Consider the following 23,073-nt stretch of genomic DNA (forward strand, 5'->3'; position numbering starts at 1 on the left):
GCCTCATTGCAAAAAAAAAAGGGTCCTTAAAAATTTCGTAATTATCCTAAGGCTCGTGGAATGTTTAGAATGCAGGTTTGGCACCTCGCTTTGGTGCAGAAATGTGAAATTTTTGAACGTGAGATAGTAAGTATCAAAGTTATAGCTCTGTTCAAAAACGCTTCGGGTTTACCACAGAGACTTACCTTTAGACGTAACAAATTACTCTGCGACCCAAAATTGCTGCGTTCAAAACGTATGGTTGCGCTGGCGTGAACTCAGATTTTGGTCTCTAAGAAAAATTAAACTCCAGTTTCGAAGGAACGAGAAAAAAAAAAACTACCTTGGCATATAGACAAAAGGCCAAACACAAGCAAACACATAAGTCATGTAGTCAATCCCTGACAAGATTGCATTGCATGACTTGGGGGGGTTTGTGACACCTTCTGCGTTACATTGTTACTTACTAGGTGTTAGATCATACTGGTAAAAAAACAAAAGCTTGCATTTAGGTAAATAACGGATACAAAAACTGGAACACAATGGACAAGGATTTTGCTGCTGACCAGGAAACACCGTCCTGCTTCCAGGTACAAGTGATTCAGCAACCGCTCCACAACCATGCCTACCTTCCCCAGCTGTACTCCGCGGCTCAACAGCAGATGCTCCTTCCCGGGAACCTGACCCTCGGCCACCACGGGATGAGCGCCCTGCAGGGCATCAACCTGCAGCTGCAGGGGAAGCCCCACGGGTCACCAGTGGATCCCACCAAGGCGGGACAGCCAGGACAGCACGCAACGGCGACTGCCACCATAATCCCGGCCGTGTCCATAGCCGGCATGGCACAGACTGGGGCTAAGGTGAGGATAATCGTCAAACAGAGAGAAGGAGTGGGCAGTGCTGAATGTTTGGTTAGGATGATGATGATGATGATTTGCACCTTTTATAGCATGAGTGGACGTCAAAAACTAGTCCCCGACGAAGATTGTCGGGCTAAATCCAGTCTTAATAGAGAAAAGCGACTTGCAGGTTGGTCAGTGTTATTAAAAACGATTATAAAGACCATTTGGTAGAGGTTTTCACTTGTTACGTTTTGTGTTTACACATTTCGTATACCGTTTATGTATATCCTTTCTGGGTGATGTAAGGTGTTTGTGTGTAAGTCTTCAGGCATTTGAAATGGCTTTGAAAAGGCATTTGAGATGGTTAAGGCGATGAAACTCTCCAGTCATCATCATCAAGTAAAGTAGTAGTAGTAGTAGTAGTAGTAGCAGTAGTTGTTGTTGTTGTTGTTGTTCTGGTTAAATATTGATAATATTCATATGGTTGAGGGACTTTGAGCATCTGATTTGCACATGCCTTTTCTGTTCCCAGGCTCCAGGGTTTGCCTTGTTTCCTCGCGAATGTAGCGAGATGAGACAATAAAGTGCTAAAGAAGGATTGCGGTACCTTCTACGCACCATTTCGGTACCCTGGGTACAAATACGATTTCCTCCTGGCGAAAATTAAGAGATAAAAAAAAGACACGTCTTTGGAGCCAGGCTCAACACAGGCATTTGTAGAATCCCCCAGATATACCAATCATCTGACACTCTTTCCCACATGGATGCCTGGTAAGACAGGTGTACTACTTATCTCCTCAGGGTGTCCAGGGTGTAACGATCAGCAGTGCCCCTACGCTGGTGTCATCCAACGGGCAGCTGGTAGCGGGAGGGAAGCCTTGCCTTCCGGGGGGTCAGATGCTGGCAAAAGGAGCGACGGCCATGATGGGGCCAGCCGGTTATGTTCCTTCTACCAGCACGGCAGCCCAGCACCAGCACAATCCCCAGCACCAGCAGACGCTGGTCATCAACCACCTGGGGTTGCTCTCCAGCCATCAGGGCCTGCTTCCAGCACAACCCACACAGGGTGCCAAGGCCATGGAACAGCAGAAGGGCAAACCCTATGTGAGTCGCACATCACCCTAGTCACCCTAGATGTCATACTAGTGAGTCACCCTAGATGTCACACTAGTGAGTCACCCTAGATTTCACACTAGTGAGTCACCCTAGATTTCACACTAGTGAGTCACCCTAGATGTCGCACGTTTCATTGGTTGATTACTAGGGCTAGTGGAAGGGGCGCCACAGCTAAATGCACCAATTGCAGTCGCCGACCAAACTCTGACTCCAAAAGTGGCTCTTTGGAAGGATTTTTTTAGGGGTGATTCGTTTGCTGAGCTGGCCTTGTATCTCATACAAGTAGTGCTCTACAAGTACTATTCTGCATGACCTGTTTGAAACTTGTGTTGTGGGCCTGTTGTAGTGTGCTTGCTCCCTGCTAAGCTAGAAATTAATGGGCTTTTTTGTGTTTGTGTTGTCTCCTTTTATTGATGTTTTGGGTAGAGTGTATCAATGCTCACTCTAATCTAAACTGTATATCATCGAAGAACTTTAAAAAAAAAATTGTACGGAATCGCTAGTTGTTCGAGTATACAGTATGCAGGGGTTGTGATACTAGTACTGTTACATCTGGTGCACGCGCCTTAACGTAGAAAATGTGTACCTTTTGTTGCGCTGTGCTACGTTGCCAGTGGTGAAAGTTTTCCCAAAATTATTGATGCTCAGAATTCCTGCAAAGCGACGAAACATTCGCTGTACTGTGTGTGCACACTGAGATGCCGGCAGTAACCACACGTCATTGTTACAAAATTGATTGTTACTACACGATTGTTACAAAAAATAACAATAATAATAATAATAATAATTTGGCGCGCACATCCTGTACATCCGTGTGTTGTAGTAGGACGTTGTTTGTTCTCGCTAAACCTCTCTGTTAGGTGTCCTCTTTGGCACTTAGAAAACATTTTAATTCTACTATCTGTAGTGGCCGTACTGGTTAGGACAGGGAATGATGCAGTGGGAAATAGGGGTGTAAAGGAGGAAAAACAAGTATGATTGGTGTGAGCACTGTGTGCACGGGTGTACATTTTTTGTCTTGTCCTTGATAGTGTGATGTCCTTTCGTTTCCTGGCCAGATGGTTAAGCATGCGCCTATGATGTCCCAGAAGGTCCCCACTTCCTATTCTCAGGTTAGTAGGAACATGCGGAGGAAGCAGTAACTGCACTCCTTAATGATCCCGTGTGTGTCCATTCACTGATCCTTTCTGGGAAAAAGTCCTTGTGTCAGATAATGTCCTCCTTGTGCATAACGACAGCCCTCTGCCCCGCCACTGGTTCTCTGTTGCTATGTGCTCCCTGTCCTTACTGCAAGCTTGCAACCCTTTTCCCTTTAGTACGTGTGCATGAATTATAATGTGTTCCCCTTTTCTGCTGGAACTGTAGTCCAGAAGGAACGGCCCTTTTGTTGCGACGCTTGTGGCTTCTGTGCGTGGAATTCACACTGTCAGCGAGCTACGGCTGGTGAAATCTCCATTGAATGAGCCTCTGGAACGTGCAGCAGACCAGAAGGAAAAGCGTGGGAAATCTTACATTAATGAACTAAACACTAAGCCCTAAGCCACAACAATGTAAAAGTGCGTAAGAAAATGGTAACTGGAGCTGCATCATAGTTAGGGCCTGACCTTTTCGGGTTTTATTTTTGGCCAAATTCGGGGGGTAAATATCGGGTGATATTTTTCATTCGAAAAATCGGGTGTATTCGGGTTAAATCCCGTTACGGCATATTCTGTCGTCAGGAATTCGGGTGATTTTTTTTGTTTAATAAAAATTTGTGTTAACATGGAACTAATGTTTAGCAATGTTATCAAACTTTATTTTAATGCACGCTTATGAGTGTGCCACGCGACTCGGATGTTTTCGGGTAGATTCGGGTTAAACCCGAATTTTACAGGTTTCGTTCGGGGGGTAAATATCGGGCGGATACGGGTTTAACCCTAAAAAGTCAGGCCCTAATCATAGTGTGAATTCGGAAGTTAAGACTTTCCCTTGCCAGCACTGAATGGTGCTGTCTTGTTTGGACCTGATAAGCAGTCACGATAAGCAGGCATGAGAGTAGTGCGGTGGGGGAACGGTGTCGTGAATGCCAGGTGGTTGAATACTGAGTGAGGAGCGTCACCGCGTCCTTGGACGCGCACACCCGGGCACAGTACCGTCAACGATGGCTTTCGGGGTGGTTCGTAAGGTGGGTGCAAAATTTGGGATGGTACTGGTTCCAATTACGCCGAACATAGTGCCTTTCCTGACGGCCGCATCTTCAGAGCCTCGCACTCGCCTACCGATTGTGGTATTCGTTGCGAGATCGACCTATAGGGGCGACACTGTCACCATTCTAGTGTGGATAACACGTGGGCCGATGTTCGGATTTGATGGTTCTTTTCCGTAATTCCTGTGTATATTCAGCGGAAGATCACTTGTGCCGCGATGATACGATACTATTCGGTTCCACCTACGGCACTGAACGCGGCATAAACGTGTAAAGGCAGACGACGCGTCCACACTGCGATAGTTCTCCGTTCTCCGCAGCGCGCCGACACCGTTCGATCTCGGAGCGAATACGTTGCGATTTCTACAGCTAGCGTCTCAGCGCTCGCCTCGGCTGACGCAGCCTCACCCTCCCTGGAACCCTGGAGTTCTTGCTCCTGTGCCGGTTGCGGCACCCCAGGCATCGACTTCGACAGCGCCCTCCGCTACTTCGCCGCAGATGAAATGAATGAATGAAAAGCCCTTATTTCGTCTGAACGTAGACGTGGAGTGGGGAGAAAAAGCTGTATAGCTCTTATATCTAGCTACGATCGTCACCTAGCTGCCAGCGGCCTTTCCCGCAATTCGACGCTATGTCGTGTCGGCAACGAGTGCCGTGTTGTGCACGCCTTCCGTAACGTATCTCGTCCCGACAAATCCTCGCCCGCGGTGTTATCGCCGCGCTCTAACATTATCGAGGCTCCGCGTCTGAGGGGGGAAGTGATGTGGCGGCCGGTGGACGACGACAAAGTCACAAAGCTACGGACACGCGCCACCAGAAGAAGCTTTAGTTCTACCGGCACCGTCCTAGCGTAAGGCCGCGAACCTCTGCCCTCTGGGACATTCCATCACCGCCGGTCAGGACTCATGTGGAGGAATACCATCTCATCTACATATTCCATCGAATAGCAGTCAAACTGCGCCGCTATTTCGCGTGGGACAATGAGGAATAAAATGACACAATAGTTTCGAAATTGACCGTAATGGATGGGACCGTCCCATCAATATAGGTGTTGGCTGACTGCTTGTTAGAACCACAACTTACTACCGTAGACACATGCCAGGGCCCGTTTGCGTAACAGTCGTCTCCGACTCCATCTCAACAGTCCGAGCCACCAAAGTGCTGGTTTCCATCATTGGGCTGTCATTGGAGGGGGGGGGGGGGAAGGAATTAGGGAGTTTTAGTACATCGGAAGGTGCTCACGATAACAGTTCCGAAAACATGATAAGCCAATCACCATCTTTCTTTGGAACGATCGACATCACATTGCTAAGCTTCGATTTGATAGCTTCTTTTATCGTATCATTTTCGTAGAATTCTACCGTCCGTCAGGTAACGGGACGGGGATCTAGGTCTGCTTGCTCAGTCTGCTGCATGCAATGCACGCGCAGCCCTTTCCGTCGTCCTGGTTGTGTCACGTCACGGCTAACGCTCTGGGGGAATGTGCGTCCTGGGCAGACTTCTGAGGGAACTGTGCCGACATATATCTGAAAGTGTCTGAGTGTTTCGTCGTCCTAAACATTGCCGTGGTTTCGGTTAGCTAATCACGTGATGACGGAAAGTAGCGCCAATCCTTCGCGAAGCGGTGACCGCATCAACTACTACCCCGGGGCTGGAAGCGTTGCGTGGTTAAAACGTTGATTAAAAAGCGAAAGTGATTCTTTTCGGTTAACCACTGTTAAAATTGTCGTCGTAGCATACAGCATGATATGAGTCTTGAAATTTTCGTTGGTATTGGTATATCTATCCCTGTGGTTGAAAAAGAAGAAGAGATGTGGCGAGGCGGCAGCATAGTAAACACGTGCACCTGTAGCGCTTGCATTTACGATTGATTGTTAGTGTTAAGTTAGGCAAATGTTTTCGCTGCGTACTTAGGTGTTTGCGATCCGATCAAGGGAGCTTTAACTACAACTCCGCACATGCAAGTCTCCTCAGATTTCCTGCCTTTTTGTTTAGAGCTTAGACCTCCCGAGCATTTCTAACGAAAAACATATGGCGATTTCGGGTGGTGCATTTGGGGCAGTTTTTTCCGCTCCTTCCGCTCTAGACGGCGAGCATGCGCATATGTGCGCCTCGCGAGTGTCGTCTGCTACGTATTGCTCCTGCGGCTGTCTGGCTGTCACATGGCCTGTCATCTGTTTCTTTGTTGCGTTCACCATTGACGGCATGGATCTTTACGAAACTAGTAGCGATGAAAGTTCAATTGACACCGATAATGCGAATGACAAGGAGGATGATGTGACCTGCTTCTCGCAAGCTACGCTTGTGATCAGGCGAAATCGCCAATAATAGTAGGTGTTTCGAACATGGCTTCGCTTTGTGCTGTCGTCTGCGTAGGCGATCGCCAGACGCGGCGTGGATGCGTCTTCTGATTAAGCGCAGTTCACAAAAAAACTTCAAAAATCGGGAATGCGCGAAGCGACGCGACTTTGAAAGAGCGGACCAATACGCTGCCGTGACGTGGCGCGGAACTGAGCTCCGATTGCCACTGAAAATGCTAGGGGGCGCCGCGTACGTGTGCTCTCCGGCGTTTCACACGACGAGCCACCTGATTGGCGCTCCCATCGTTCACTCCCGTGGGCACTTAGAAATAAATACGTTGACGCCCCTAGCGGCGTTTCGTTACGTGATATACGGCCAGCTGCTTGGAAGAATGAAGCAAGCACATGAAACATGCGGCATCATCTGTTTAGTCCTAATTCAAAAGTCAGAAAGGGGATCCATCAAACACGAGACGCTTTTCATTAACGAGCCTGTTGGGTCTTCTGCATAGTTTTGTTTTTGTCAAGGGCTTTCCGTTCTCACTTTCTCATGTTTCTATTTCTGGGGGGTAGTCCTTCAAAAAAATTGGAAGGGTTTGTTTAACAAACTGTGTAGCTGTTAAGATAAAGATAAGAACATTAAATTCCGAGTAAACGCAGACAAATCGCGGCTTCCAATAAAAAAATGAAATTTGTTGATAGGAACACAGTAGACTTTCACCAGACGACGACAGCCAAGCTGGAAAAATAAGATGAGTCCGTCTTCAGACAACATTGATAGCCAGTATATGGAGTATATCAATGATAAAACACAGCCTTTCACAGGCTGCCCTATTTGTGTTATCTGCTCCACGGTGCACAAAACATTTCAAGGATATTGGAGCAGGTGCGGCATTTGTCTTAGCTCGTGCTTCCCCACTGCGGCACTTTTTTCAACCGAAAGGTCGAGTGTACTGCGAGGTTATGCTCAGTTCTATCAAATGTGGGACCTTGCACGCCTTGGACTAGCACACAATGTGCTTGCCCAACCAGAGACAGCTTTTATCTTTGTCTTTCCGGCGTCTCACGTTAGAGCGTTCATGTTTTACTGCGTGGTTACGTTTGCGTATTTTAAACCTGCAGGTCATGAGCCAGCAGACACCTCTGCAGCCCAAGTCCCCGCTGCTGACGACTCAGGCAACAGCTGGCGGACCAACACAGGTGCAGCAGGGGGCAGGAGTAACCACGGCGCAGGTGCTCAACCCAAACCAGTTCAAACAACTCCAGCAGGGTTCACAGCACCAGCTGATATCCAGTCAGCCGCCGGCGACTGTCATCAGCCAGGCTCAGTTGCTGGGTGAGTGATTTCAAAGCAGAGATATAGTTACTGTTCTTATAACCATTAACCGGCAACGCATGAAAGTAGGGTGGGTGGGTGGGGAATGTTTCGCGCTTCGTGTGCTGTTCTTTCGCGCGTTTTCATGTAATTTGAGGTGTCATTTAAAGAAAAAAAATGTTGACAAAAAGGTACACTCTGTTGCCTACACACAAACACCTTTTGGCTCTAGTAGATGCAATATTTGAAACGTAAACTTATGCTACCTAACATGTCCAAAATGTCCACTGAATATATTTGAGGTCTTCTAGATTTTTTTGTGATATTTTCTTCCATGTTGCAGAATGCTTCTGCAGGAACACTGTGCAACTTTATTTTAAAGGTGACGGTGTTTCATTGCCACAGGCGATACTCTACCCAATTGCTCGCGCTAATTCGGTAAAAATATAATGACGATCGTGACGGTGAGGACTGAAATGCCAGGGTGTCACTGCTACACTCGCCTCTTCACATAGAAATGGGCCTAACAAAATAGGACAGTTGCAGAAAGCAGCAGCAGACAGTGTTGCTTGAGTCCATCAGTGTCTCGTCCCCAGGGAGGGTCATGTACTGCCTTTGAACACAGTTAGGAAGTGCAGGCAACAATTCTGTTTTCTTTTCCAGGCTCCCTGCAGGCCCTGAATGCAACATTTCCGCACGGAATCACCTGGGCCAATCCCGGTCAGCTGCAGTCTCCCACGGCCGCTCTGCTAACAGCTCAGAACCCCATCTACATCCGCAGCCAGCAGCCTGACATGTTCCTGCAACAAGGTGGCGCCACGCTGCACGCTGTGCCCGTGGCGGCTCCCGTCGCCCCACCTCAGCAGCAGCAGCAGCCGCAGCAGGTGGCTCCACAACCTCAACCTCAGCAGGCTCCTCCCATACAGCCTCAACCCCAGCCTCAGCAGCAGCAAGCTATTCAGCCGCAGCAACATCCGCATCAGCAACATCCGCAGCAACAGCAACAACAGCACAAGCCGAAACAGGTCTGTCGGAATGTCCGTTTTCGTTGCGGCAAACGCGGCCCTGTCTGGAAGCAGTAGACTACTTCTTCTTCTTCTTCTTCATCTTCATCATTATGTGTTTATAGAGATGTTAGCCAAGCTAGGGTGTTTAGGGCACCCATATCTGCTGGCTTTTGAGTTTTTTATTTTTTCTAACCTTTCCTGCAGATATTTGAGGGGGAGGGGGGGAATTCCTGATGTACCTCTCTTACTGTTGCTAGTACAGGTTGTGCTAAGCTATGCTGCTGTTAGTATTACTAATCCAAATTCTGTTAGATTTGATCCAATTCACGCCGTTGCATTGTTGAAAGTAGAGTGGAATTGGGCGCGTTCTTGGCAGGTCATGTTTAGGGCCTGACTTTTTCGGGTTTTTTATTTTTGGCCAAATTCGGGGGGTAAATATCGGGTGATATTTTTCGTTCGAAAATTCGGGTGCATTCGGATTAAATCCCGTCACGGCATGTTCTGTCGTCGTGGATTCGGGTGATTTTTGTTTTTGTTTTTTTGTTTAATAAAAATTTGTCTTAACATGGAACTAATGTTTAGCAATGTTATCAAACTTTATTTTAATGCACGCGACCCGGATGTTTTCGGGTAGGTTCGGGTTAAACCCGATTTTTACAGATTTCGTTCGGGGGGGGGGGGGGGGGGTAGATATCGGACGGATACGGGTTTAACCCTAAAAAGTCAGGCCCTAGTTACGTTGCTTGAAGGTCATGGAGATTTACTTCCAAAAGTGAAAGCGGGTGAAAACACCATTTGCTGACGCAGTTGATTGCACAACAGGTTCGACCCGCCAGCTCTGTGGCGACACAGACGGCGACCTCCACGGCAGTCACCGTCAACTCTCATGTCGTTCCATCACGACCTCAGGTAACCCTCTTTTCAATTTTTTACATGCCATGCATCCATAGCCACTGTCTACAAAAGTGTGTGGTGCATAGCTGCATGCAGCCTGGATTATGCATAGAGCGTGGAGTTTTCGGGAAATATTTTTCTTCTCTTTTTTTTAGGGGGGTTTAATCGGATAAATCATGTGCACTAAATTAATGCGAATTCCGGTGATAAAAACTTCCAGTATGCTGAATTCGGGGAGAAATTCGGTTCAGTTACTCTAACTAACTGTAGTGGTTTGGTACAAACTGTGTCGAAAGTGCATTTGCTGCAAAACAAGTAAGTTAGTGCATTCCTACGGACATCCCAGTAAGGGGAATTTGCCGGGTAAAAATCGGGTTTCGCCCTAAAGAGTCAACCTTCAAATCGGGGTGCATACTCGGGGGAAGAGTCGGGTAAAACCCTAAAAACTTCAGGCTCTAATTACGCAGTCAGTTAAAGGTTTTGTTAGACTTCAATAAACTATTCTGTCCGCTCATTTCCAAAAAAAAACGCAGGCTAAGCCACGTGCCAGAACCCAGACGAACCGGACCTCTCCCGGACCCGGTCACCAACAAGCCATCATCCACACCCAGACCGCCAACACCCAGACCCAGACATTCCCAGCTCAGCAAATGCAAGCCCAGCAGCAGCAGCACCATCATCATCAGCATCAGCAGAATGTTCAGCACCAATTCCAGCATCAAATGCAGCCTCAGCACCAGCACCAGCAGCAGGTACACCACCACCATCCGCAGACAATGCCCAAGGCTGACGCGGCCAATCAGACAGCAGTGGCTCCTCAGCAGGCTGCACAGCAGCAGCAGCAGCAACAACAACAACAACAACAACAACAACAGGGCCTTCAGCATCCTCATCACCACCACCACCACCATCACCAGCACCCACCAATACAGCCACGGATCTTACCCGAGATGAAGAGCACGGCGACGCAGAGCATGAAGACGAACGTTCCGATTGAACCGAAACCGGCGCCGCAGCAGAGCCCACATGTGACGACGAGTCACGTGGGCGTCAATCACGGGCCCGGCAATCACGCGCCCACGAGTCACGTACCAACCAGTCACGTGGTGAGCAGTCACGTGACCTCGAGCCACACCACGGCGAACCACGCAGTCGTAGCACCTCAGCAGAAGACGTGCGCAAACGTGCCATCGCCTCCAATCGCGGCACCTCCTCCGACGCAGGTGAAGACGTCGTCAGCCGAGGACAAAGTTGAGGTGAGGAAATGTGCGGTACGATATTTTGCGTTCGAATTTTTGCGATTTTCAAAAAAAGAAAAAGAAAAATTATCTCCTGCCACGGAATGAGAAAGCAGAGAATAATTTGAGATGTGCCAAAATAAACTTATGGGGTGGAAAGTAATTGTTCTGAGTCTGGAATTCAAATCTGCCTGGGCTTCAAACTTATAGATTTGCAACAACTCCCTTGTGCTAGCATTTGCTCCTTGAAGGGATGATGCACCTTTAATTTTTTGGTGGGCCGACGAATTGTGGTGCATCTTTACCGTAACAGCTTCACCAAACACGGTTGCCGGGTTTTTAACGCGGCTCTTCTCAAGAAAAAAAGAAATTGAGAATGTAGTTGAAGTGCGCGTGTGTGTGTAGCGAAGTGCACCACCGTGGTCTTGGAGGTATTAATGCGCTTTTAAGAAATTCAAATTCAAATTGTCGTTTCTACAGACGTTACGCCATGCGCAGGTCTCGGCACCACCTGAGGCGGCCATGCCGTACGACAAGCAAGGAGGACAGCAGGCAGAGAAGATGGATGCCATAAGCAACGGAGGCGCAGTCACACCCCAGATGACCATGCTCACCGCGTCCGAGCCGGTCAACCAGTCACCGCAGAAGGCTGTTGTCAAGCCCAACGTCCTGACGCACGTCATCGAGGGATACATCATTCAGGAGGGACCTGAGCCATTCCCCGTGAGTTTTTTTTTTAATTCCTGTCCCACGGACAGAATGTCCTGTTTTCTGTCTCGCGGAGTAACGCAAAAATACGTACTCGAAGCTTTAATAACGACATCAAAAACATTTACTTTTCCAATTTTTGTCGTCGTCTTTACTTACTCGGTGCGTTTTCCCCCCCAAGGTGAGTCGATCCTCGCTGATCGCCGAGTCCGAATCTCCGAAACCATCCGCCGAAATCAACGGAAAAGTTAACGACGTAGATGGCCTTCAACAAGTTGCTCAAGGTGAGTTCTTCTATGGGATTCTCCTGCTCGTCATCTCGAATAACCTTTGACATTGCCTGTTGACTATGCCTTCCCTCCTCTAACTTTTTTAACTTACACTGTTCGTTACAAAGGGGGGGGGGGGGGCAAACAGTTTGTCGTCTGCAGTAACCTCTCACTCAAAAGTGGTGCACCACAGTCATCCTAACGGTGAATTTGGGAGAATGATTGTAAGCCGAATAAGTAGCACATTTATTTGACAAACTGACAAAAAAAAGATCGTGAACTGTTCAATTCGAGACCCCTTCCGCTGCTGCGGACGCTTTGTTCGGCTCCGATGAGCATCGAAACCACCAACCGAATTCGCCGTTAGAGATGAGCTACGTCAACGCCATCTAGATTAAACGAGGCCTGACCGCTACTCGAACGTAACATCGTCCCTGGGAGTAGTGACGGTCACAACTTTCCACCTGATGACCACATAACTAGAGCCTGAAGTTTTAGGGTCTGACCCGATTCTTCCCCGGAATGCGGAATACGCACCCGGAATTGAAGGTTTTGCCTCTTTAGGGCGAAACCAGATTCGTTGAGACGTCTGTAGGAACAAACACTAACTTGTTTCACGGCAAATGCAGTTTACATCACCGTTTGTACCAAACCAGTACAGTTCGTTTGAGTAATGGAGCTCGATTTCTCCCCAAATTTAGCATACCGGAAGTTTTTTCCATCAGATATTTGCATGAATTTAGATCACACGTTTATTTACCCAGTTTTTACCCCCCCGCCCCGGATCCTTAGGGTTTCACCCTAAGGAGGCAACCTTCAATTGGGGTGCAAATTCGAGGAAGAAACGGGTTAGACCCTAAAACCTCGGGCTCTAAACATAACCACGAGCTTTCTATGCTCGAAATATAACCTGCAACGTCTGACTAAAGCAGACAGCAACTTGACGTCGCACGTTTGCAAAAAAAAAAAAGAAAGACATTAAATTAAAAATACAATAATCAAAATATAGCATTTACAAATTTAAAAAATATATAAAAATAAATAAATAAATACTATGAAAAATATTATAATTATTATATAATTAGGGCCTGACTTTTTAGGGTTAAACCCGTATCCGCCCGATATTTACCCCCCGAACGAAATCTGTAAAATTCGGGTTTAACCCGAATCTACCCGAAAACATCCGGGTCGCGTGGCACACTCATAAGCGTGCATTAAAATAAAGTTTGATAACATTGCTAAACATTAGTTCCATGTTAAGACAAATTTTTATTAAACAGAAAAAAATCACCCGAATTCCTGACGACAGAATATGCCGTAACGGGATTTACCCGAATACACCCGAATTTTAAAATGAAAAATATCGCCCGATATTTACCCCCCGAATTTGGCCAAAAATAAAACCCGAAAAAGTCGGGCCCTATATATAATGTTAGCATGGTGATCGAGGAAGAAGTCGCATTGACACGGGCGTTCTTTAGTCTTGAAGGCGTTGGCTATATGTGCACCGCGTCTGCACATCCGAGTCTCACGCACACTAAGCCTTTTTTCTCTGTCTGCACGCTCTCTCTGCACGCCTCTCTTGCAGTTCCCGCCGAGGCAAAGACGGGAGATCACGTTGAATTGGGCACGTGCGAAATGTGTGGCAAACTGGGCACAAAGGCCAAGTTCAAAAAGTCTAAGCGCTTCTGCTCATCTTCTTGCGTCAAGCGCTATAACCTTGCATGCTCTGAGCGGCTGGGCATTTTCACCTTTTCTCTCGAGCCCGATGACGATGACTTTCCAGGTGAGGGACGCTTTCCTTCTCGCCATCTTTTCTCTTTTTCCTCCTCCTCCTCCTCCTCCTCTTTCTCCAAGCTAAATCCCGTCGGCTTCTGGTGAGGAAACCTGTGTGTCTTCTTCGGAGGCAAAGTCGCTTTATTGCATCTAAAGTGAAAGCACATTTTTGAACTGAGGCCGTAGCTAGGGTTGCCACCAGGCCGGTATTATACCGGCACGGCCGGTTATTTGCTTCCTCTGCCGGTTGCCGGTAGGAAGGTGATACCGGCAGCCTTTTGCTGGTACTTGTGGCTAAGACCTTCATAAGGGCTTTTACGAGGTTTTTCCTTCAACATTCCACTGCAGCTTGAATAAATCTGGAGCACAGACCAAACTCCGCAGTCACCAGTCGTTTTCTTAGTTATTCATTATTATTCATTGTTATTATTATTACCATCGTTATTCATTACGTCTTGTGTTCGGAGGGTACAAGAGCAGTGGTTGTGCAAAGCTGCTCGTGGTTGTGTCGACCCAGCTAGAACGTTCCTCACCCACTTTCCCTTTCCCACGAGCCTTTCCTCCTTTCCCTCTATTCCACCTCCTCTCCCTCGGCCGGTATTTTTCACTCTGAAAGGTGGCAACCCTAGCCTGTAGCTTGTGAGGCAGTCTCATATTGTACATTGCAAAACAGCCTCTGTTTAATACGTCTACTTTTGTGTAAAAAAAAAAAAAAAACTAGGCAAATGTGGTGCCAAAACTTTGTGGACGATTCTGCAGGTGTATGGTAATGTGGTCACGACTAGTTCTTGCGTCTGTGAATGTACCGGTATGTCGCGGAAGGTAAAGGATCTGTTGAGGACGACGGCAGGAGGCCGTGAAGAGTACCGGCACTTCGCAGACGGTAAAGGCTCTGTTGAATGCCTTCCTGGGTTGTTTCTAGTAGTTACGTCGATGCTACCAGAAGAAGTACCTCGTGGGACATTGCTAGGAAAATGCACAAGCAGTGTGCACACGACTTCACAGAAGTAGCGTACATGCATATACTCCTCGAACTTCCTGACTTTAGGGGTAGAAAAGGAAAGCAAAAAATGGCGTACAAGAAAGATCCCAACAACGTTAGCAACGTGCTCGTGCCAACTGCTTCCCAGGACGTTTGAGTTCTGAACAACACTTTTTATTTGGATGATGATGACTACTGAGGTGTTTCATCATGATAGGCAATACTCTGCCCTGTTGCTAGCTGTAGAGTCATCTTTGCATTAACCATGCGAAACTCTCGAAATTTCATCAGGGAAAGTGACGAAGAAGAAGAAAGTTGGAAGGAAAAGTTGGAGGAAACTGCAAGGTGGCCGAACTCCATCGTACAGTACAGACGAATGGGTGAGCATTCAGACCTTCGTACCTTGGTGTCAACGTGTCTCACTCACATTTTATGTCTCACTCTTTGTACTCATCACTGTGACTCACTCGCTGTGACTAGCTCACTTTGATTCATTGTGACTCACTCGCGGTGACTCACTCGCTGTGGCTCACTCGCTGTAACTCACTCACTTCTTCTTTCGTACCTTTCCATGTTCATTTACGGGACGTCTACCAACCTGGAAAACCGGGAATTGTCAGTTTTCAATAAATGATTTCTTTTATGAGTGATCTGTAACAAAACGTAAGAGCAGACACCAAGTTCCGTTTTGTTTTGATCGGGGGATTTGCTTGAAATAATCAGCGGAAAGCCGGAAAAGTCGAGGAATCGGAAGGCTACAGTTTGGTAGACACCCTGGTTTAATAAGACACATCGAGCAGCTCTACCACTTTACTAAAAAAAATGCTAAAAATATTTCTGCCACAGACGAAGCCACCAGGCCTGGATGGCATTACTCCGACAGAAACTGAGGCAAACGGCGGTAAAGGGGACGTTGAAATGGAGACAGCGGCCGGCGACACCTGTGAGCCGACCTCTGTACCGGAAGGTGCGGTGTCCCCTGCCATCCCATCTCGTGACGAGATGGAGGTGGATGCTCCAGAACCAACTCCAGCTCTGCCAAGCAAGAGCCCACGAACATGGACGGTACGAAGACTCGTTTTGCCGCACTTGCATGCGCAAAACACTTTTGTCACATTATCAGGAATGGGCAGGCGGTTGCGAGGCATGTTTAGACGTTTTAAAGAAGGAAGGACATGCATTGCAATAAGCATTTGTTTGTCAATGTTACGTCGAAAGCTTACGCGGCATTAAACACACGGTGGACAATAACAAGTGATACAAAAAAACAAATTTACCAAAAAAAAAACCTAAAGAAGCGGAAAAAAGTGATGCAAAGCAAAGCATCATATTCAAATCGAGGCACTACTACAAAGCAAAACATGTCATGAAAGCTATGTTGCATGAAGGTGATCTCACAACACTTTTTTGAACTGTGAAATGAACTATGAACATGCTACTTGCTTGATGCCTTTTACCCGTTCCTCCCACCGAGTGATTGGTGAAATGAAGATTATTATCATTACATTATTATTAAGTATCGGTAACAGATGAAGTATAGTTGGCAAGATGGTTCCATATCAGAAAAGTTTTTGGGTGCAGACAACAAAAAGACATGCAAAAGAGACTACGTGCAAACCTTTTGTCCATGGCCCAGCCATCAAGAAGTACACGACGGGCAAAAAAATAAAAGAATGTCGGATGGAATCGCTGCTACAACAGCTGCCGATCGCCACAGTTGGTCCGCAGAATTAAAAAAATGAAAATGAAAAAGAGGGTACCATACTTGTCTACAACCAGCTTCCTTTATCTCGACTCCACAGGTCCAAGAAGTTGCAGACTACATCCAGGAGCTGCCGGGTTGCACAGACTACGCGGAGGAGTTCCGATCGCAGGAAATCGACGGCCAGGCCCTACTTTTGCTCAAAGAAGACCACCTCATGTCCGCCATGAACATCAAGCTCGGCCCAGCGCTCAAGATCTGCGCCAAGATCAACGCCCTCCGCGAGGAGCAGTAGTAGTGCGTCCCGGTGCGCGGTCATCACCGAATGTGTTCTGTGTTGATGAAACCATTGTGTCGTCACGAGCCAATCCAAGCCCAGCACTGTTCCACAGGAGACCTTTCCTACACCTCGCGTTGGCGAACAGAAAAGTGTGACTTCGAGTGCACGATTTAATTTATTTTGCGGTGACTTCGGTAGCGTATGCGCGGCGGAGGAACATTGTGGGTGCGTTGTTTTTTTGTGTGTGTTTGGATGCGTGCCCTTGAAGGTCGCGTTGTAGACCATGTAAAAAAAAAAGATTCCGACGGAGAGCAGCTTCTTGAGGTTAACTGTTGTAACGCCTTTGCACGTTTTCTTGGAACTATGTACATAGACTCTTTTCTTTGGAACCTGGTTAGAGGTTTTATGACGTGATCGTTTTTCGTTTCGGTCCCAGACTTGTAAATTAAATTAAGATTTACTCTGTGCAGGATGTACATGAAGCCTTATTTCTTTTTTTATTACGCTGCAGCCATAGCTCTGACCTAAGTTTAGAAAAATCGGATACCCCGTATTTATTGTCACAGTGGCAAAGAGATGTTATGTAATTATGTACTAAATATGCTTTTGAAGATGTTAATAAAACGTCCTCCTCTTTATAATATTGTACACGTTTGAAATGTCACTTTTCTTTTCCCCGTACCAGGCCTTTATGGTGGCATAACGCCAAATTGATGTTTCGTAGTTGTTAACGTTTGAACCGAGACTGGAATTTAACGCTTAAATCCGCTTCGCTAGAGTGAGTTATTGTCACCGAAACAATCATCACATCACCAACTAACGTTTGTAAAAGAGAATTGAGTGTTCACTTCAAGTTTTAGTAAACCTTGATCTTGGCTCGAAGTTAAGCAGCGTCGGTGAAACCAGTCCTAAGTGTTGTGCATTCAACAGAGCGGCTCGGCATCAGGTGTTCACATGAAATGCGAGGGGCAGTCTCTTTATTGTCTCCCCAAGAAACCTGCTTTTCTGCCCGATTTTACCCTGTTTTGGAGCTGCTGAAATAAAACACTTGTCAGCTTCAGCAAGAGGAGGTTACAGTCTTGCATCAAAATCTACCCTCTCTCGGGACTCAATCCTGCTGTTGGTAAGCTCATGGTTTGTCGTCGTCTGCAACCAATGTTGCCCAGTTGGTAAGTTAAGTCGCTTGTGGCCCACAAACAATTTTTGTGTCGGCCTGTGTCAGATCTCCATACAAATGTGAGTGTGTGATTGTTGCCTGTAGCTAAACGGTACATCAACTGGCAGTGTGGCTATCCTCACCGCTCAAGATAGTGCCAAGGTTGGGCTGAAGACTGGAGGATAGCAAGTTTGAATCCTACCACTGGCTGCACTGTCTGAGGCTTTTGCTGCAGACTTCCGAGTCTGATGTGAGCAAAGTTTCCACTGAAGTCAGCCCAGGGAGCACATTTACTCCCATGTCTCTCATTCATTCCTGCTGTCCTCGCGCCATCTGTCCACGTGTGTTCACGCCTCTCAAACTTCTTCTTCGTAACATGAAACGCGAAGTGCAGTTACAGATTGGAAACGCATTTTCCTCGATCTCAAGCAATACAGACATCCAATCATGCAGTGGACCTTTTTCACTCTCTCATTGTATACTACCGGCTGTCCAGCGAAACACGATCGGCGCGCGCCACAGCTGGCGCCATCTATTAAATATGTAGGGAACCCTCTTCGGCACCATTAGGGTCACAGAGCATGCGCAGAGCCAACTGAAAAGACGAAAGAAACTGTATAGCCCGCCATAGAAACTGCAACTGAAAGACTCCCGGCATTGACGTCGAAAGGTCGAAAGTCCCTCGCCACAGGATTGCAGGTGCATGTTGTGATTACACTAATCAATATCCACCACCGTTCACGTCCCGAATCTACCTGATACGCGATCAGAAGGATCAGAAGCCTGCGCCGCAGCTGGCCGCAGCCATCGTCTCAACTGCTCCAAATTCCGATCCTCCCAACTCGAGAAGAAATCCATCGGCAGCAACATCATCTGTACGAGACTAATGTTTACACCCATTCGCGTCAACGCTCACGCTATCAATGACGCTATCCTTCGGTAGCATATGCATGTGGGACACAACAAAACTGACAAAACCAACAACAATTCGCCCACTCTCGTGCTCGCATTGGCACGATAGACTTCTGCTACATGACGTTAATCCATGAGCGTCACACAAATGCACACAAAAAAAGTTGTGCGTATTTTCTCGTAACAATTACGCTCGACCCGGTAGGTCATCCTTTTTCGCTTGGTGCAATGTCTCTGCATGATACTGAACCGAAGGCGTGCGTCAGAGTAATTTGCAGCAGACAGTCATGCAGGTGTTAAATTAAACCGGGAAAATGGCTTACGAGTACCTGCCTTTAGAGGTATGTATGAACCTACCCTGACCCGAGACAACCATATTTGTATTTGCAACTTTTGCCATATATGTTACAACTGGAAATTTTATGTGACAAGTTTTTCTCCATCCTTTCAGATATTAAGGAAGATCTTCTTGTACTTGAATGTTCCTGACAGGCTTTCTGCAAGTGCTGTATGCCAGCAGTGGTACAGAGCGGTCCTTGACGGACGACCGTACGACGACATGCGCGTCGTCTTGCAGGGTGACATGACGAGAGGCATGAACATACTGGCAAAGTCGTCGAGGACTTTTTACGGTCTGGTCATCAAGGACGGTGACAAAGAGATCGAAAATCGCGACTTTTGGGAGAACGTCGGCCCACACCTCAGGCGTCTCGAGTTTAGGGAATGTGGTGTCTCCGAACGGGTGTTCCTGATGGTCCTCGGGTACTGTTCCAAGCTGGAGGGCCTCTGCATATCCCGCTGCGACGGACTGCTGATCCCCGGAAAGCTCCTGGAGAGCCCCGAGCACGCACCCGGTCTGTGTTCGTCTCTCGAGAACGTCAGAGATCTCGACCTTTCAGATAACAGTTACCTTTCGGACGCAGATTTTAACCGTATAGTTAGTGTAGTGGGGAAACTGGAAAACCTGTCACTGGCTGGTTGCCAGATGTCGTTCCATCCTGGAATATATAAACGTTTCTATCCAAACGGCCGGGCGCTGAGCTCGAGTGTCCTTACTTTCCAGACTGTCGTGGAATACATAGAACGCGCGAACATCAAGCTGAAGCGTGCCAACTTCAGCAGAACACTCTTGGACAACAAAGCTGTCCAGAGGCTAGCGGCGGCTTGTGCGGACTCGCTCACCGAGCTCAGTCTGGTGTCCTGCGTCCAGTTGAGCCACGCCGGAATCCTGTCTCTCTGTCGGACACTTCCTGGACTGGAGGTCCTCGACTTGGCCGAGAACTATCACGTGACAGACCTGAGCCTGGCTTCGATCTGCGACACTCTGACGCAGCTTCGGGAACTCGACATGACGCGCTGCAGACTCCTCACGAGCCACAGCGTTGCCGAGATAGCGCGTCTGCAGCGACTGCGAGCGCTGAGCTTGTCGTCGTGCTGTAAGGTGTCGTCTGCCGGCTTTGTCGAAGCGCTCTGCTCGAACTCGCGGCCGGGCATGAAACGGCTGGACGTTAGTTATTGCAACATCGACACATACACGGTCGTAGCCCTCGCAAAATCGCTTCCAAATCTCACGCACCTCGACCTGACGTCCTGTCCCCTGTTGACGGACGAAGCGGTCCACGTGATAAGCCAGAATATGCGACGGTTGATCTGCCTCCGTATGGCAGGCTGTGAAACGGTCACTGATAACGGGATCTGCAGCGATAGAACTCGGGAAGACGGAAAGACTCGCAGCAAATCTCTCGCTTTGCTCGAGAGCTTGGAGGAATTAAACCTACGTGGCTGCAAACATCTAAGCGACGACGGCCTCGGTGCATCTGTTCGGTTTGTGGGCCTCAGGCACTTAGACCTGAGTCTGTGCCAGAAGCTGACAGACGTCGGACTTGCGTGTATTGGTAGCCACAATCCGAGCTTGGAGCACCTCGTCGTGAGCAAGTGCATTCTGGTGAGAACGTAGCGGTCACCGACATGTATTGAGAACGGACTTGGGTGGAAACAAAGTCGTAAATGTGCTGGAAAGCGTGGTTTTCATAAAAGAACCGCCCGCATGTTCTCCTATGCTGTTACTAGTGATAAAGATTGCCCTATGCTCTACTGCATAGGACTGTGTAATCCACGCACGTTGTCTTTACCTCGCAGCTAACAGACTTCGGCGTGATTGGAACTCTCGAGAGGCTCTCGCGGCTGCGCCACCTGGACGTTCAAGGTTGCCCGAAGGTGACGGACGCGGCCCTTCACCGAATGTCGCGGTGCGGGGCACTGCGTTATCTAAACGTGTCCCTCTGCGGTGTGACGCTGCACGGTGTCAGTCTTCTAGAAGATTCGGCTGCGAGGTTGACGGTAGTTTACAGAACTTGATTGTGTCTTCTTTTTTTTTTTTTTTTTTACTTTTTTGCGCATTGCACTTTCGAAGGAGTGGTACGCTAGAGTAATATGTGTTGGGGTAACCCAATATGAGTAACAAGGATCTTTTCCTCTTCGCAAAAGGAATCGAAATCATCGTCATAAATAGGGTAGCATTTTGGGGTGGGGGGGGGGGGGGGGGGTGCCTTCCGTGAAAACAGTCGACACCAGTCTTGTGTTAGGATTGGTTCTACAACCCTACGCACTGCTATGGTAGAACCTCTTGTGAACCTATGTGGTACACGCATGTACGCTGCTGGATACCGTGTTTTTTATGCTTTGCTATTGCGCTAGATTTATTATACGATAGATTGGTACGGACTCGGTTTGTGGGAAAATCCGGTCCAACCTGATCTGAAGTCTATTGATAGGGTTACAAAGTGGGTTTTACTGTAAGATGTAAGACCCAAATCATAAAACTGCCACAGGGTGAATGAACTGGTTTATTTATTACCTATTAAAAATGCTAGTCAACTGTGAAAGTGTGTGTCAAAGCAAGACATGATGACACATTTTTTTAAAGGTTTTAGTCTAATAAATGATACTTTTGATGTTTTGCTTTCTCTGTGTTTTGTCTGATGTGCCTTGATCATGGCCTGGCTGCACTGTTGCTAACTTTCCATTTCTGTGTTTCTTGCGCCTTCTTGCACCTAATTGGTAAGCCTACCCCCAGGGGTGCAGCCAGGGGGGTTTCGGGGGTTCAACCCCCACAAAAGCGTACCTTTAGTAGTGCATTTGGGAGAGGTTGGCAAGTGGGAAACCCTCTCGACCCATGTAAAGGCCCCATAGAACCCCCCCCCCCCCCCCCCCCTGAAATATTTTTTTGGCCACCATCCTGCCTACTCCACTTCAGTGTTCATTACAGAAAAGGGGAGAGCACATCACTTATTCTAATTCTGCGCTAGCACCGCGATGCAACTATGGCTATGAGCAACGCAAAGATGGGGGGATGATAGCAGGAAGGAATGGGATGCGGTGCTTAGTTTGCGGCCGGAGTGGAATGGTTATCATCATCTACGGGGGCTGATCCATCGCCTCTGCAGACTCGGCAAAGCTAGAGCAGCTAGATCTCCACCGCTAAAATTAGCGGAGTTAAGTAAAATAACGGCAACTTCTGGCACTTCTCGTATCAAATCCAATCCAAGCCGTTTTTCTTTTTTGTTTGCAGACGATGTGCTTTTTGTGTGTGTAGTATTGAGTTTGTGTGTTACTTTTGCTTCAAGTGAGGCGTTTCGTGCGGTGAAAGCCTATCACTAAGAAAAATGATAATTTCCAGAAGTACCTGACAAAACATTCGCAGCACGTGTGAGCAGAGTGTGTCTTGAGTGTACCTCAATTGTTTTTTGTGCGGCACAGGCAAGAATGAACTTGCACGCATAGTGAGCACATTTGCACTTTGTACACCAGTTGCAATATAGTAGCAGCTGTAATTGTTACTCGAGGCAAGCAGGGTTACCATCGACGTTGTCACGGAGAGGTAGGTGTTTCTGTTTCTTTCCAAGTAATAATATAGGTGTTTTTACTACTGCGTCCGCAATGCGAATGGCGTAAGTTACAACTACGTCCTTCTAGGATACGCTGTGATACCACAAGGCTGAAGCCGGATTTCGCGCATATGTTCAAGTCATATATTACGCTTGGAAACGGGAAAATAATATTTTGTAACTTTGATGTTAGCTTTTGCACATAACATATTATACAATGAATGCGCAGACAAAGCGCTGCGTCAGACGGGGAATTTTCCTGCGGAGGGGCAGGCAGTTACCATGGGAACTGGTACGCCTCGCAGCTTACCGTGAGGAGCGCCGTTTTCTACGGTAATACGTATAGTTCTTTTTTCTTTTCTTTTTTTTTTTTTTTTGTTGTTGTTATATACGCATTGAAGACGTGCATTTTTCGCTCCGTGCCAGCATCCGTTTGGCGTGTAGTATTTTCACCTTGATGGAGTTGTTCGGAATTCCGTAAGAGAGAGGATATGCCCATATCTGCTGCGGAGATGGGCAGTAACT

General features: G+C 47.5%; 2 protein-coding genes across 9 annotated transcripts in view; both read left to right on the forward strand.

Annotated features, from left to right (window-relative positions):
• The window catches only part of LOC135369968 (polyhomeotic-like protein 3), a 124,390-nt gene extending 107,149 nt beyond the window's left edge, over positions 1-17,241 (forward strand). For 3 of the 8 annotated variants that reach the window (XM_064603590.1, XM_064603591.1, XM_064603592.1), the window contains exons 6-18: positions 492-839; positions 1,623-1,925; positions 2,969-3,049; positions 7,545-7,758; positions 8,401-8,762; positions 9,567-9,653; positions 10,172-10,894; positions 11,357-11,599; positions 11,766-11,868; positions 13,442-13,639; positions 14,903-14,991; positions 15,458-15,676; positions 16,414-17,241. In XM_064603590.1, coding sequence (XP_064459660.1) covers positions 492-839; positions 1,623-1,925; positions 2,969-3,049; positions 7,545-7,758; positions 8,401-8,762; positions 9,567-9,653; positions 10,172-10,894; positions 11,357-11,599; positions 11,766-11,868; positions 13,442-13,639; positions 14,903-14,991; positions 15,458-15,676; positions 16,414-16,608 — 3,165 coding nt within the window. In that variant the 3' untranslated portion in view covers positions 16,609-17,241. The remainder of the gene's footprint in view (positions 1-491; positions 840-1,622; positions 1,926-2,968; positions 3,050-7,544; positions 7,759-8,400; positions 8,763-9,566; positions 9,654-10,171; positions 10,895-11,356; positions 11,600-11,765; positions 11,869-13,441; positions 13,640-14,902; positions 14,992-15,457; positions 15,677-16,413) is intronic. The other 5 variants (XM_064603594.1, XM_064603593.1, XM_064603595.1 and 2 more) reach the window with 5 other exon arrangements.
• Positions 17,242-18,622: 1,381 nt separating this feature from the next.
• On the forward strand, positions 18,623-21,621 carry LOC135370629 (F-box/LRR-repeat protein 2-like). Its single transcript, XM_064604409.1, has 3 exons — positions 18,623-19,002; positions 19,113-20,606; positions 20,801-21,621. The coding sequence occupies exons 1-3, from the start codon at positions 18,976-18,978 to the stop codon at positions 21,017-21,019; spliced, it is 1,740 nt and encodes a 579-aa protein (XP_064460479.1). The 5' UTR covers positions 18,623-18,975; the 3' UTR covers positions 21,020-21,621.
• The last annotated feature ends 1,452 nt before the right edge of the window (positions 21,622-23,073 follow it).

Source organism: Ornithodoros turicata, chromosome 10 (genome assembly GCF_037126465.1).
Source record: "Ornithodoros turicata isolate Travis chromosome 10, ASM3712646v1, whole genome shotgun sequence".
Classification (NCBI taxonomy): Eukaryota; Metazoa; Arthropoda; class Arachnida; order Ixodida; family Argasidae; genus Ornithodoros; species Ornithodoros turicata.

Coding starts and splice junctions, on each gene's coding strand:
- LOC135370629 (XM_064604409.1), top strand. CDS start 18,976: ATGGCTTACGAGTACCTGCCTTTAGAG. Junction 19,003..19,112: donor ACGAGTACCTGCCTTTAGAG/GTATGTATGAAC, acceptor CCATCCTTTCAG/ATATTAAGGAAGATCTTCTT. Junction 20,607..20,800: donor TCGTGAGCAAGTGCATTCTG/GTGAGAACGTAG, acceptor TTTACCTCGCAG/CTAACAGACTTCGGCGTGAT.